We start from the raw sequence: 16,465 nt of genomic DNA, 5'->3' as shown, positions 1-16,465 counted from the left end.
CTAAGTATTTTATTTACATATTTGCTAGAATTGATCTAATATTATCTGGTGGCACTCTTGCTCTAAAGAGTAAATAGCGTACTTGGTTGAATGCTTAGCTTTTTACCTAGAGGAGTAGGGGTCAATTTTCATTTAATACTTTTTTTTTTCTCCTTACTTTAATAATGCACCTATCTAGGTCTGCCTTCGATAGTAGAAATTAGAGGTTCCAGTAAGTTTTTTTGGTCAAAAATAGCCTTCTTATACATATAAAGAAGTAGTTGCATTTCCTTAATAAAGCTTCTCTATAGTCTAAGTATAAATCGAAAAAATTGCCTTAAATTACAAGTTTAAATATCAGTATGATATTGATATGATGTATGATATAGTTGCATCTTTTTTTTTTTACTTCCCTTGGTATAATTTCTGGTTTTGCCAAATATCCACTCGATCCCCACCCCCCAACGACTCGTCCATAGTACCCTAACAAAGCCAAAAATCAAAGTTTTCTCTTTCACACGTCTCTGTTCAAACATATACTACGAACCCCTTCTTTTATTGTCCACTAGACTTTCTGTATTACTATATAAACCCTTCTCCTTCACTTTCCAATAGCACCACACCAACCTATTTCCTTGTTTGAAATATTATGGAGAGAGGGAGCAATATGAATGGAGGAGGTGGAAAAGAAGTAGTTGGGGTGGCTAATAAGCAAAGCATAAGATGGACAGACTTTGGTTTGAGGTTTTTAGCCTTTGTACTCACACTTGTGGCAGCCATTGTTGTCGGAGTTGACAAACAGACTAGCGTTGTTGCTGTCCAGTTAGTCCCCACATTGCCGGCGATTAATGTTCGGGCTACTGCTAAATGGCATCACATGTCCGCCTTTGTGTAAGCATTCAATTCATTCATATGTCTCTTTTCTTTACCTAGGGTGCATTTCTTAAAGTAAAACATCGCCCTTATATGTACAGTATGATTTATGAACCCCTGTCGCACCTGCTGTTAGCAGTTACATAAATACAACATATATGATATCTTAAAAGATAATAAGTGATGACAAGTTATTAGTAATTTAGTACTTTGTGAATTATTTCAAATACCTTGCAATATGTACGCAAACACTTTACAGAAGTTAGAAGTAACTAGCTAGCCTATAGTAGTCGGCCTATACAAAATCTTACAACAACATTAGTTAGCCTTATGAATTGAATCAATAGGGAAATTCGAAGTGGACGAGAGAGGATGTTAGGAAGAATATGTAAGAGCAATAAATACCTTGCAACCCAAAAGGAAAAAATTTCTACTCTAGATCTCTGTTTACTATGCGGAGAGAGAGACACACAAGTAGGGGTGGCAAAATGGTTAAAAAAAAAAACAGTTAACCATCCATATTATCTACTAAAAAATGGGTTGGATAATGAACTTTTTAAAAACGGGTCAAATATGGATAAGAACCATATTATCCATTTAGAAAATGGATAATCAATGGGTCTAACTTTTACATTTGTAAAACCTCAAATTGGGGGTTGAGACTAAGAATCTCCCAAAAGTGATCATATACAAGAAGTCATGGATAATATGAGTCCGCCGGTTAACCCATTTTTTATCCGTATTAAATATGGGTCGGGTCGGATAATTGAACCGTTTTTTCATTACCCGTTTTCGACACGAACCATATACGACCTCACCCGCCCGTTTGCCACTCCTACGCACAAGGTTGCAGAAAGATAGAGTCCGTGATATTATCACTGAGAATAAAAACAAAGTTTTGGTGACATTAATCTTATCTAAATATATACCAGCTGAATTTTTCACAAAATACTCATTATATATCTCTAACTTGTATTGTTAACAGTCATGGCAAATAATTTGTTTAGCCAACTTCTGACAAGTCAAAAATGCTTTTTTCTTTAAAATGCTTATTTTAGAGAGAAATTGTGTTTGTTGCCAAAAGAATAAACGTATGTTTTTCTTCAAAGTTTGAAATGCCAAATTCTTGCAAAAGTTTAAAAGTAGTAGCCCGAGTTTTTCTTATTTTTGCGAAGGAGTTGAATTTTCAAACTTGAAAAGAAAAGATACAACAAAAAAATTTTAAAAATAAAAAAGTTTTGGAAAACAAATTTCATTGAAATTTTACTACGAAACGCCATAAAGTACCTTTTTTGGCAGTCTCTTTCCCTCTTCTTCTTCATTCCTTTTTCTTTTTTCCTTTTTACATTTTTTACCTAAGTTTATATTTTTCCTAAAAGATTTTCACATATATTATCTGATAAATTACGTAACGTATCTTCTAATATCTCTAACGTCGTGATCGATCTCTCATGCACTTGGACTTCTCTTATTTTCTAATTTAAGATCATTTATTCAATTTCTCAATGACAATAGTGATGAGTTATGCATGACAAATTGATGATTTAAATGTTGTTGTTTTTTCTCTCCAATAAAAATTAAGTTGACCCCAAAAATATGCCCAAAATCTTGGATAAGAGTTACTGGCTACATGTGCCAGTTTCTCTCCATTATCAACACTCATGCCAAATTAATACGATACGTAATCTATTTTGTACTTTAGTTATATATTCAGAAAAACCTTCGCATGTAAGTAAGCCGATTTCTTCTTTCGCTCTTTCCTTTTTCTATATATAGCATGTCATTATTTGACTATTTCAGCTTCAGCTGCATTAAAAAGGAAGTGGACAGAGAAAAAGCTTGTTGATGCCAAAAATGTTTTCTTTTCTAGACAAATTTCTTTTGCCATTTTTTGCTTATGGAAGATTAATTAGACTAGTGATAATCAGGGGCAGGAGCATAGCTTACGTGTTCGGCCGACCCTAATAGTTTTGGTTCAAATTAAACTTTATATATGTTTTAATAAATTCATTGAATATGTACAAAGTCATAATTTAGGATCCGATCACTTAAAAAGAGCTAGAATCCCGAATCTATAAACTTAAAATTCTGGCTCCGCTTTTGATATCATAGCTAAATCTGATTAAATTAATTTAATCTTTAAATAGAAATATTAAAGCTACACGAGAAATAATACTACTACTACTAGTATAAGTTAGTAGAATTTTATCCAATACATCAAGGATTCGGTGAGAGTATCTTGAAACAAGAGTGTTATTATATAATTTATGAATGATTTTTATGATCAAAATATATTTCAGGTACTTTGTGATTGTGAATGCAATAGCATGTGCATATGCAGTTATATCCTTAGTCCTTTCATTGGCAAATAGGGGGAAAAAGAAAGGTCTCTCCTTAATGATCATTCTCTTGGACCTCATCACGGTGGCGCTGCTCTTCTCCGGTGGTGGTGCCGCCTTGGCCGTCGGCCTCATCGGATACAAAGGCAACTCCCATGTCCGATGGAACAAGGTGTGCGACAAGTTTGATAGGTTCTGTGGTCAAGTTGCTGCGGCCATTGTTATTTCCCTTGTTGGTTCCGCCTTGTTTCTATTGTTGGTGTTGCTTGCGGTGTTGAACCTCCATAAGAATAGACGTCTTTAGTAAGTTGGGCCGGACATCACCGTCATGAAAAAAAAAATATCATTAGAAAATATTTTGCTTGTATAATAGCTCTTCCACGTTCCAAGTTTTATTGTAATGATTAGGCTATGATGTTTTCTTTTATATGTGTTTTTGAAATCATCCATGGTAGACCTATGTGTGTTGCATTTCTGCTTTTACTAAATGTAGAAATTTGGGCCATGCATTGACTTATATATGGCTTCTTTAGATTTGCTTATTTTCCATGGATTCTTGAAATCATAAGCAAAAATTAAGTTCGATGGATGTTGAGCTTTGCAATAGAAAAAGTTTTCTAATTTGTACCCCACTTGTGTTAGTGTGAGTTTACATGATCATAAAATTCATTATCTCTAAGAATAACACAATGATCGAGAGGTTATAATTTGAATTACAAAATTACAACGTTGCAAGTTTGAATCCAAGTGATCATAACTATGTAGAAATAGCGCCCACTTGCCATCTTTCGTCCCTATCTTAAAAAATATAGTGCTGTTGTTCTAAGATTCAATGCGTGCAATATTATGGAGTTTCACTTATAGAATTTTGAAACTCTGTGATAATGGCTACTTTTTCAACTATAGAGGCTGAAAAGCATAACTTTTGCAAATATAATCATCGGGCTCGATGAAATTGGAAGTCACAACTTTGGGCTACTCCACAGGCCCATCTTTTGGATCTACGCTTCTAAGCTTTCTTTTTGGCCCACTGCCCTTAAAACTTCTAAAAATGGGCATTTATCAACATCTTTTTTTGAATAAATTTTACGGTATAGCCAGTTTTCGGACTGGTCAATCAAAAATAGTCAGCATTTACCAAGTCAATGAAAAATAGCCACCGTTTTGTTGCAATAGAGACCGTTCCACATAATATACTGGAGTTCGGTGCACTTGTGTATGAACTCCAACATATTATGCTGGACTGGTATACTTTGCTGGCTCCAGTATAATATACTGGAGACTGGAGCACTGGTGCTCCAAACTCCAGTATATTATACTGGACCATTATACTTGCTGGAACTCCAGTATATTATGCTGGAGTTCTAGTGTATTTATGCTGGAACTCCATCATATTATGCTGGAGTTCCAGCATACTATCCTGGAACTCCAGTATAATATGCTGGAGTTCAAGTATACTTATGCTGGAACTCCAGCATAATATACTGGAGTATTTTCCGGGTTTTGAATAGTGTTTTCGCTCAGATTTATCTTTACATAAAAAGTGGCTAAATTTCGATTACTTTTGAAATTGGGCTATTTTTGAACTACCAGTTGTAAATCTGGTTATTTTTAAAAATCACCCTTTTTTTTGGCTTCTAATGTTCTACCGAGCTTTTAAAAGGAAATTTTACTTCCGATAGCAAAGCATTACACCCTATTTATTATAAATAGAGACCTTTTTAAATTATTATTTTCTATAGCTACCTTTTAGATTTTATAGCAAAATATGTACTTATGGTCACTTCCTACCGTTAAGTCATTAAATACGTTGTATAATATTTTTCTCTCTCATTCTTTCTTTGGGTTTATTCTTTCCCAAAATCACCGCATCGTATCATATTTCTCTCTCCACGATCTCTCTCTCTCCTCTCTCCTCTCTCCTCTCTCCTCTCTCCTCTCTCCTCTCTCCTCTCTCTAGGCGACATGGAGACCTGGTAGCTGCCATGGACGTTTTCAATATTTTTTGTTCCAAATTTCTCTCCCCAGCTCTCTCCTTTATTAGCGACATTGTCTCCTCAATTTCAATATTTTTTGCTCCAATAAGTTGTGGAAAGTGTTAACATTTTTGGGTTTTTGACCGGTTAAAGCTTCTTCTTTTTCTCTTCAACAGTTTTTTTTTAAAATATTCGCCATTGTTGGGTTTTCTACAGAATACCTACTAAAGCACTCAATTTCAAAGGGCCATCTTTCGATACTATAAAAGCTTTGTTAGGTTTTCTGCAGAATACCCACTAAAACACTCAATTTTGAAGGACCATCTTTCGATTTGCAAATCACTCAAGAGTAACCTATATTTGCAGGTTCATCAGCAACCATTGAAGTCGAAGGGAGAACAAAAATACGCAATGACCCTAATTGTAGATGTATTTATATGTATTCGAGTTCGAATACATTGATTTTTAGCTTGTACAGTGGTTTTCTCATCTTGTATATAGATGTATTTATATGTATTCGATATACACTGATTTTTATTTTGTATAGTGATTTTTGACTGTTGTATTTATATGTATTTGAGTTCATACAACAACATTTTTAAATACATTGTTAGTTCTATCATTTTGATGTTATTCATCAATTAGTTATGCATTCAATCTAACTGTATTCATCTGTATATTCATTCTAACTGTACCCATTTGTATTTAAAATAACAATATAGTGAAATACAGTAAAATACTCTCAATATAAATAGAAAATCAATGAATACAACCAATAAAATATACTCAATAAAGCAGTAATACCATATATTAGGAATAAATAAATTTTGTGAATACAAAAATAAACATGAATACATTAAACACAACTGTTAGATACAATAGAATACAAGCACTAGATTTATTATGAAATATGCAAGCAGTAGGTTACTATTACAGGTTGTATCCGACATAAATGCATGATGTATTCATATACAGAAAATCGAATACAAGAACTAGGTTTACTATGAACCTGAACAATGTAAAAAAAAAAAAAAAACTCGAACTGTATCAGAAAAAAAAAGGGACCGAAACGCTGAAGAATGCTCTATTTTTTGGTATTTAGCGTCTCATTCTTCTTATTAATTGGATTGATAAAGTTGTGTGTTATAATTGATTTAGGTGAGTTATATTAGGAGTCTATCCCATTAAATTAGCAGCTTTCCGTTATTAAACAACTGGAGAGACCTATTATTACGTTGTATTCATGAATACATGGTATGAATATATGTGAATACAGCGGCCGACAGCTGGACGCCCCTATTTTTTAGCCGATTTTTTCTACTGTATTCATGAATATAGTAGCTCGAATACATGAATACATTTCCATAACAACTGAAAGGTTGCTACGAAACGTAATTATGTATATGGTAGCTATAGGAAGTTAATAGCCACTAAACAATAGTCATTTCTGAAAATTTCTCTTTTTAAAAAGGAGACTTTTCATGTATATACGAATTTTCAAACTTATTTTTCCGATTTTATCTGTATATTTTTATTTACAGAAAGTAACTAAAATATTTTACAAAATATATACAAATTCGGTCAAAAAGTACAATTTATCTATAATTTATCTACAAACTAAAATATAATTTTCCACATAATTCAGTCAGAAATTACAATTTATATACAATTATGTTAGTTGTATATATTTTGTATGTTGTTTTTACACTTGGCACACAAAATACATACAAAATAATGCACTAGACTCTAATTTTACTTATTCTCTTCCTTCCCCATTTTTCTCATCTTCTTCCTTCCCCATTAGAGTCTAGTGCATTATTTTGTATGTAAATTGTAAAATGTATATCAACTTGTTATTAAGTTAAAACTTTAATATTGAGGATACATAAGTTTTTTAAGTAATATAGATATGTAAATATCTCAATAACAAAAAAAAGGTTCACTCTGTTTCAAAAAATAAATAAATAAATAAGTAAAGAGAGAGAAGTCCATTACTAATGTTCAAACAAACCAAAAAGGAAAGGGAATTATGTTTTGATTGATTGAGGGTTACGTACTGATTGATGTATTCGTTTGCTATTTCTTTTGCTTTGTGAATACTTGAAGGTTAAAGTACTTAATACATCAGTGTGTATATATGTTAAGTAGTGTAGGTCCCAGCTATTTATACAAAGTGTAATTAGTTAGAATGTATTAGAGTTAGTTGTAGTTGTTAGAAGTTAGTTAATTGTGTATAAATAGGATGAGACTAAGCAGTTGTATTTACACGTTCATTTCATTTTCTTCTGTAAGAATAATACAGAGCTTCATTTCAGACTTCTTCATCTTCCTTTCTCATCCTCTAGAACCTTCAGTTCCTCCATAGTTAGAGCTTCTCAACATGGTATCAGAGCCCGGTGCTCGTCTCACTGAAGCTCTGCTGTGATAGAACTGGAGTAATTCAATTCATTTTTAGCTTCTCAATCTTATTGATCGATCGAGCTATTTATTCAACACAGAAGCCTTCTCACCACTCCAGGGTTTGGGAATTCTCAATTATCTAGTGTATCACGGTTAGATCGAGCTCAATTTTGTGAGAAATTAACGGTTTGAAAGCTTTGTGTCTCTACTACAATGGCGATCAATGAAGAAATTGGTGATTCTCCATTTGCGACTTCAATCTCTACGCCAACTATAGAGCTTGTTGATCACAATCATCCTCTTTACATTCATCCTTCTGATGCTCAAGGTTCTGTACTTACTTCTACTCAGCTTCAAGGTTCAGAAAATTATTCAATTTGGAGTAGATCTATGAAAATTGTTTTGCATGGTAAAAATAAACTAGGTTTTGTTCTAGGCAGTTGTAGAAAGTCTAGATATGATCCTAGTTTGCATGAATTGTGGGACAGATGCAATGCTATTGTGCTTGCTTGGATAATGAACACAGTTTCACCTAGTTTGATCAGCTATGTGATCTATGCCTCTGATGCACACACTGTTTGTGAGGATCTCAAGGAGAGATTTGATAAGGATAATGCATCTAGGGCTTGTTATTTTCACAAGGAAATTGCCATACTGACTCAAGGCATATCTTTTGTCTCAGTATAACTAAACCGAGAGAACTAGGGATGAGTATGAAACACTAACACCACCACCTTCATGTGGTTATGCTGAATCTAGGAAACACGTAGAACATTACCAGATACAAAAGCTATATCAATTCCTCACTGTTTAAATGAATCCTTTGAGAATGCCAAGAATCAAGTGTTTATGACTCGACCCCTACCAAATTTGAATCAGGCCTATGCCATGATAGTAAATATAGAGAGCCATAGGATTAGTGGAAAAGGTGCATATGCTGAAAGCAATGAAGTTGCAATGATGAGTAACAAGATGTATACTGGAGGTTACAATGGTGGAGGACAATCTAATGCCATTTCAAATAACTCAAATGGAAGTTATAAACCTAGAAACACAGCTGGTAAATCTACAGTCTGGTGTGATTATTGCAAATACAAAGGTCATACCAGGGAAAATTGCTTCAAGCTTCATGGTTATCCATATGATTTCAAGAACAAGAGAAGAGGTGGAGCTCCACATGCTCAAGCCAATAGTGCCGTTAATTCTAGTTGTTCAGAGCCACAAGTACAGGGACAACATGTGACAACTACTCCAGCTCCAGCTCATTTTTTCACTCAGGAACAGTACCAGCAAATTCTGCACCTGTTGAACGAGGACAAGAAGGTTGAATATGTAGCCAATGTTATTGTTGTAGGGCCAACATGTACTGCACGTGCTTTTATGACTAATCTAGTTCATAATAACTAGATAATAGACACAGGTGCCACAAACCATATGGTTCACAGTTTGAATTTGCTAGAGACTTATGATAAAATACCTGAGAATGCTAGGAGTAAGGTTCATTTACCAACTGGAGAACAGGTGTCTATCACTCATGTAGGTATCTGTTCTTTCTTCAAGAACAAGAAGGTTCAGAATATCCTTCACATTCCAGAGTTTAAGTACAACCTCCTCTCAGTATCAAAACTCACAAAGGAACTGATGTGTCTTGCAGCATTTTACCCTGACTTTTGTGTCTTTCGGGAACTCTCAAGTGGGAAGGTCTTGGGGATTGGTAAGGAAGAGCTTGGTTTGTATATCCTCAAGGCAGATGACAGACAAGTGCTCAATCAATAATCTTCCTCTTCACTAGTATCTCTTTCTACTTCAACTGTAAATACCATATCAGATGACATCAATAAAGGTAATAACCTAGCAGAGAATAAGTCATGTCCTGTATTCTCCTTATGGCATCGGAGGTTAGGTCATGCCCCTTTGAAGGTTTTGAGGTCTGTGAAATCTTTGCATGACATGCATTTTAAACAACATCACTGTACTGTGTGTCCTATTGCCTAGCAATCAAAACTACCATTTCCTGTTAGCTCCTCTTAGTCTGAATCTGTTTTTGATATGGTTCATGGTGATGTTTGGCGGACTTATAGAGTACCTACTCATAATGGAAAAAGGTATTTTTTAACCCTAGTAGATGACTACTCAAAATATACTTGGCTTTTCTTACTGCATTCTAAGTCAGATACTGTTGAAATATTGAAAAACTTTGTAGCACTAATATATACACAATTTTATAGCAAGCTCAAATGCTTAAGAACAGACAATGGTACAGAATTTCTCAATGATCAATTACAAACCTTATTGAAGAATCAGGGGATTGTGCATTAAACCTCTTGTATATATACTCCTCAACAGAATGGAACTGTTGAAAGAAAACACATGTCAATCTTGGATATGGCCAGAGCTCTCAGATTCCAAGCTCACTTGCCTCTCAGGTTCTGGGGAGAGTGTGTCTCTACTGCAGTCTACCTCCTAAATAGATTGCCAACTACTGTGCTACAAGGCAAATCTCCCTTTGACAAACTCTTCCAAATGAGCCCTTCCTTACAACATCTGAGGGTCTTTGAAAGTTTGTGTTATGCTACTAAGGTGAGAAAAGGTGATAAATTCTGTCCCAAAGCAATTCCTGCTATGCACATGGGCTACTCATCTTCACAAAAGGGTTACATTCTCTATGATCTGTGCTCCAAAAGGTTTTTTGTTAGCAGGGACACTGTCTTCAAGGAAGAAGTGTTCCCATTCAAGCACATGTCCTCAGGTGCATCACCTTTTTTTCCTGTATTGGAGCTTGTAGAACATCCTACTCATTCAGCAGTTGTTCCTAATACTACTCCCTCACTTGCAGGATCTCCTATTCTCAACAATGCTGATGTTGCTGCTCCTAGTTCTGCATCTCTCTCTCTGTTTTGCCCTCACCAGTGCCTTCTCCTACCTCAGCTTGTGAATCCTCTGCTCCTTCTGTGCCACTCAGGAAGTCTTCAAGATTAACTAAACCACATGTGTGGCTAGCTGACTATGTAATTCCATCAAATAAGTCAGCCTGTTCATATCCTATGATCAATCATGTGGCATATGATAACCTGTCACCTAGTTACAAATCTTCTTTGACTGCTTTCTCAGCCATTGTGGAGCCTAAGTCCTTTGCTGAAGCCAATCAAGACCCCAAGTGGATTGAGGCTATAAAGGTTGAGATTACTGCTCTTGAAGAAAACAACACTTGGTCCATTGTTCCTTTGCCTCCTGAGAAGGTTCCTATAGGCTGCAAATGGGTCTTTAAAGTCAAGTACAAATCCTCTGGTGAAGTGGAAAGGTACAAAGCAAGACTGGTAGCCAAAGGCTACAGTCAACAGGAAGGTTTGGGTTATACAGGAACTTTTTCTCCAGTGGCTAAAATGGTCACTGTCAGAGCTATAGTTGCCTTAGCTGTTGCTTCTGGTTGGTATGTGTTTCAGATGGTTGTCCATAATGATTTTATTCAAAGAGATCTCCTAGAGGAAGTTTACATGTATGTTCCTGATGGCTTTTCAAGCCAGGGGGAGTGTCATAAGGTATGCAAACTTCATAAGTCTTTGTATGGTTTGAAACAGGCTCCTTGACAATGGAATCTAAAATTAACTAAAGCTTTGGTTGATATGGGCTTTATTTAATCTCACTATGATTACTTACTCTTTACACAGAAAATAGCCTCAGACTTGGTTGTTATTCTAGTTTATGTGGATGATCTCCTGGTAACTGGAAGTGATCTGACGCTAATCAAACAGGTCAGGAAAAGGTTGCAAGAGAGGTTTAAGATGAAAGACCTTGGTGAACTCAAATACTTTTTTGGCATTGATTTCTCTAGATCTCAAGAAGGCATAGTAATGTGTCAAATGAAGTATGCCCTTGAGCTTGTGTCAGAGCTTGGCCTAGCAGGAGGAAAGCCAGCAGCCACACCTCTTGAATTCAACCATAAGCTCACATCCATTGAGTTTGACAAATAAATACCAAATGAAAATATAAGGAACTTGAAGAAAAAGGCAGTTATCAGAGGCTAGTTGGCAGGCCGTTGTACTTGACCATGACAAGGCCTGCCATTGCCTTTGTGGTTCAAGTACTCAGCCAATACATGTATGCACCTAAGGTGTCTCATACGGAAGCTGCCTTAAGAGTAGTGAGATATATCAAGACTGCACCTAGCCTTGGACTGTTCATGTCTGCAAAAGCATGCAAGCAGTTAGTTGCATATTGTGACTCTGATTTGGGTGCTTTGTGGAGACTAGGAGATCAGTGACGGGTATGCAATGAAGTTTGGTGAAGCACTGATATCTTGAAAGTCCAAGAAACAAGGAATTGTGTCTAAAAGCTCTACTGAAGTTGAATTCAGGTGCATGGCTTCTACTGTAGCAGAGGTGGTATGGCTAATAGGACTCTTCAAAGAATTGGGAACAGACATAGAGCAGCCTATACAACTTCATTGTGATAGTAAAGCTGCTATACAAATTGGTGCTCATCCCATCTTTCATGAAAGAACCAAACACATTGAGTATTGATTGTCATTTTGTGAGAGAGAAGATTGTACAAAGCTTAATTCAGACACAACACATCAAAACAACAGAACAACTAGCTGACCTGTTAACTAAGGGACTGTGCAAGCCACAAGATGAGTATCTCTTAGGCAAGCTAGGCATGAAAGATATATTTCATCCCTCAGCTTGAGGGGGAGTGTTAAGTAGTGTAGGTCCCAGCTATTTATACAAAGTGTAATTAGTTAGAATGTATTAGAGTTAGTTGTAGTTGTTAGAAGTTAGTTAATTGTGTATAAATAGGATGAGACTAAGCAGTTGTATTTACACGCTTCATTTCATTTTCTTCTATAAGAATAATACAGAGCTTCATTTCAGACTTCTTCTTCTTCCTTTCTCATCCTCTAGAACCTTCAGTTCCTCCATAGCTAGAGCTTCTCAACAACATATATATCTATATATATATATATATATATATATATATATATATATTCCATACCAAAAAAGGAAAAAAGTACATCACTAATAGACACTTCTAAAAACTTTATCTCACTCTCAATGTCTATATGACTATATTAACTCTATAAATACATAAAATATGTTTTTAGCGATATTATCACTAAACTATGCCTAATTATTACACATTCTCACTTCATTTAACCTGGTAAATTAAGATAGTGCTAGCGTAAACAACATAAGATTTTACCAATATCATATGGCCCCATCATTAACATTTGCTTATGCTCAAGTATAGTCAAACAGTAAAAAGAGTAGTGTAGGGTAGTTACTGTTTTTTATAATGAGAGATATCACTCCATCTGTTTAGAAAAACAGTGATCTTTCATATAAAATATTATATATAATTTTTAAATACGTAGTAAATTTTGATTTCACCATTCTTATTGGTTAGAGAGTCACTTTTCTTACAGCCCAAGTACAATACCCCCACCACCCCCTACCCCTTTACCCTCCCGCCCACATGGATGTTTGTTTGGGCAGTTCAGATGAGCAATTTTTTACTACACAAGTAACACGACCACACTGTAAATCTTGAAGATTTTCAGAACAATCATCACCGTTAATCCAAAAACAGACAGCTGAGATTCAATAAATTGATCAATCAGCATGCAAGTCTCAAAAAACACATACCTCACACAAACAAATTCCCAACTGCAACAGAATCAAATAAAAGATTATCATTCGTTGGCGCAAAACTGCAAATATTCTAACCAACTCCCTTCTTCTTCCCTTTTATTTATTGTGCGCGCGCGCGTGTGAGGAGGCCTATATATACATACACATATAATCATATAATATAGTAATAGTAGTAGTAGCTGAGTGAGGAAAAAACAGAGGACGAGAAATGTGGAAAGAAATGATGAAAGAAGAAACAGAAGAGGAAGAAATAGAGAGATTATTTATGGGTGTAATGGAAGGGTACAAAGATACTTGTATTCCGCCATTGACTGATTTTTCTACTACGAACGAAATGGTGGGTTGTAGCTCATTAAATTATGGGAAAAGGCAGAGAAAAGAAGGTCCTATTAATGAGAATGAGAGTATTAATATACAGAAGGGGCGTGAGGGAAGAAGGAAAATGGCTGAGATGTATTCTGTGCTTCAATCCTTGGTCCCTACTCTCTCCCACGTCCATAAGGTCCTTTTTCCTTCTTCTGCTTTTCAATTCAGCAATTGGGTTTCCTTTAGTTCATTTGTGCATTTTAATTTGGTTCATTTCTTTGTGAAAATTCGTAATTATTTGAGTAATGTTGAATGGTCTTGTATAGTTTGATGCTTTTTGTGGTTATCTCAGTTTCATTCTGACTGTTTGTTTAAGTCATGTATTGAAGAATGAGACATCTGTGTATATCAGTAAAGTGTGTGTGTGTGTCTCTGTGTGTGTGTGTTTGTGTGTGTGTGTTCTGTATTCAAATATAAGGAAAAGTTGCAATCTGAATGGTTACATCTGCAATTGCAACTATTATTAGATTTGTTTCCTGAAATGTAATTTGGCAGTAAGTTCCTTAGAGGCTTAGACTATGATTTAGATATCCATTTTTTGTTTAGATTCTAAATTCATAAATAAAAATGTGATGCATATAAACAACAACATATGCAGTATGTTCCCACAAGTGGGATCTGGGAGGGTAGTGTGTACGCATACCTTACCCCTACCGACCTCGGCTCAAGTAAAAATGTGACGCATAATATAATGGCTAAGTCACTGTTTCTTTCTTGGCTTTTGAAAATTTCAGGAAACAAGAGAGAACATTGTAGCAGAGTCTACAGATTACATCAAGCGCCTAGAGCAAGAAATAGTGAGGTTGGAGAATTTGAAGAAGTCATTTTTGGTTGATAAACCAGCTTTATCTCAATGTAGAAACAGAGTTTCCTCTGTTAATGTCACAGTCTCGAAAGGATTAGCATTTTTTGGGATCCAATTTCAACTAAGTCAAGGGCTGATGACCAAGATTTTCTGTGTTCTTGACAAGCATCAGGCTGAAGTTTTGGCTGCTAATATCTCTGTAAGTGACCATCGGATAGCAACATTGACAATCACAGTAATGATAGGAAATAATAAAAGCGATATCGTAGAGAATATTCATAGAGAATTACTTCTTGTTTAGGATTGGTTTTGTGATTTATAGGCATTGGTTGATAGATGATTAAATTCATCAAGTTTTGCTATTAGTAAAAGGTTTTGAGACATGAAACACTTGTTGCTGGTTTTGTACAAGTCATTATTTAAAGAAAACGCATATAAATCTTTCGATGGTTGTATTAGATATTATTTCAAAAAGTGAAAGCAAAACACAGATGTTACAAAGGAAAGTGATTTTATTCCATTATGCCTTGGACTATGTATTGCGTATATGTTTCAGTTAATGTTGTCCTCTTTTTTATGCAAATCTTCAACCCAATATATATAATGTGCCATTTCATGATCGAGCAAATCAAGAACCATGGTTTTATTCCTGTTGTTTATGCTTCTCACAGAGTTTTGCCAGCTCTTCAATCACCCTTTATGTCTTCATCTGCTTCCATTTTGATGTTATCGCCCATTGTTCGTACCTTGATCCTTATTTCTTCACTCTACAACCACATCTTTTATCGCCCTAGTTATCTCTTCCGCCTTAAGCCTCCCATCATCAACTATTCCCACCAGCCTAGCATATTTATACATTGATCAAATTGCAGTGGCATGGCAATAATAGGGACTCTGGAATTTATATTGTCCGTCCATTACAGAATTCCATCCGCAATGGCTCACAAAACCACCAATATATATACTTAGAATGAGCAAGAATTCTAGCCTTAGGTGCTCATCCCCCTCCACAACTAATAGCCTTGAGTTATTGTCTCTTCACTACTTGTTTTATCCCCAACTGGAAAGCTGATTACCTACCTATATGAAGTTGATATTGCTAAGCTCTAGCCATTGTGCAATCTCCAATCCATTTTTTCCAAAGGACACTAGAAGCGGGATCCTTCTCGTTTAGCCATTCTGAACTTCATTAACCTTGATCTTAACTTCTATTCAAACTTTTAAAGAGTTTGTTTACTTTCTCATTCTTCTTTCCTTTTTTTGGATAATTTACTATACATAATTGATAATAAAACATTAAGGAAGAGGATTTTAAGGCAAAGAAAGGATATCCTAAATGAATTAAATTTGTCAACCGAATTGAAATGAGAACATAAGAACATATGCATAAGCCAAACGAAATCCTGTGAATCTATAACTTTGTATATATGCCTAACGAAATCCATTTGCGCAGTAAATACAAATTCCCCACTCATTTTCGAGTATCAATTGTATCTTAAGCAATTTTCTGCGGGTAGTACGTCTAAAAATAAAATCTCTTTCAATGTAAGTTCTTACTGTTACAACCAATTAAATCACATTTTATATCACTTCATAAAAATTAGGTGAATTAACCCTTGTAAAGTCAAAATTAAGTAAGAACAGACAAGATGAGTGAAGGTTGCTCTGGTGATAGAGCGCCTCCACTTCCAACCATGAAAAACGATATGGTCTTTCACAGTCAATTTCTTTCACTTTCAGTTTGGGATGGTGAACTCAGACCCGATGGACGTAGTGTGTAACCAATCTTGAACTTGAATTGGAGAAACTTAAGTTCGCAAGGTGACCGGCAAAAAATTAGGTTTTTAAGAGGAAAATGGACTCTATCACGAAGAATCTAGGATGAAGACATAGGCTAGAATGTGAAATAAGTAAGAGGGCGCTAGCTGCAATATTAATAGAATCTCTTTTTCATTTTAAGGTAAGAAAGCACCACAAATTTCCAGAACAAAAAGAAAAGTGCATCTCAATCATAACACAAAACAACCCCCCCCCCCCCCCCCCCCAAAAAAAAAAAAAAAAAAAAAAAAATTACCAATT

At 35.3% G+C, this 16,465-nt stretch overlaps 2 protein-coding genes across 2 annotated transcripts; both read left to right on the top strand.

Annotated features, from left to right (window-relative positions):
• Positions 1–552: 552 nt before the first annotated feature.
• On the top strand, positions 553–3,818 carry LOC109209309 (CASP-like protein 1E2). The gene is made up of 2 exons (XM_019372558.1): positions 553–870; positions 3,153–3,818. The coding sequence occupies exons 1-2, from the start codon at positions 629–631 to the stop codon at positions 3,493–3,495; spliced, it is 585 nt and encodes a 194-aa protein (XP_019228103.1). The 5' UTR covers positions 553–628; the 3' UTR covers positions 3,496–3,818.
• A 3,962-nt stretch (positions 3,819–7,780) lies between these two features.
• Positions 7,781–11,538, top strand: LOC109209314. Its single transcript, XM_019372563.1, has 6 exons — positions 7,781–8,248; positions 8,327–8,890; positions 8,975–9,328; positions 9,914–10,476; positions 10,530–11,106; positions 11,236–11,538. Exons 1-6 carry the CDS (start codon positions 7,781–7,783, stop codon positions 11,536–11,538), a joined length of 2,829 nt encoding a protein of 942 aa, XP_019228108.1.
• Positions 11,539–16,465: the final 4,927 nt, after the last annotated feature.

The sequence above is a fragment of the Nicotiana attenuata genome, unplaced genomic scaffold (genome assembly GCF_001879085.1).
Source record: "Nicotiana attenuata strain UT unplaced genomic scaffold, NIATTr2, whole genome shotgun sequence".
NCBI lineage: Eukaryota > Viridiplantae > Streptophyta > Magnoliopsida > Solanales > Solanaceae > Nicotiana > Nicotiana attenuata.
This window is presented reverse-complemented; position numbering and strand designations above follow the sequence as displayed.

Coding starts and splice junctions, on each gene's coding strand:
- LOC109209309 (XM_019372558.1), top strand. CDS start 629: ATGGAGAGAGGGAGCAATATGAATGGAGGAGGTGGAAAAGAAGTAGTT. Junction 871..3,152: donor CATCACATGTCCGCCTTTGT/GTAAGCATTCAA, acceptor AATATATTTCAG/GTACTTTGTGATTGTGAATG.
- LOC109209314 (XM_019372563.1), top strand. CDS start 7,781: ATGGCGATCAATGAAGAAATTGGTGATTCTCCATTTGCGACTTCAATC. Junction 10,477..10,529: donor TCTCTGTTTTGCCCTCACCA/GTGCCTTCTCCT, acceptor TGTGCCACTCAG/GAAGTCTTCAAGATTAACTA. Junction 11,107..11,235: donor GCCAGGGGGAGTGTCATAAG/GTATGCAAACTT, acceptor CTCTTTACACAG/AAAATAGCCTCAGACTTGGT.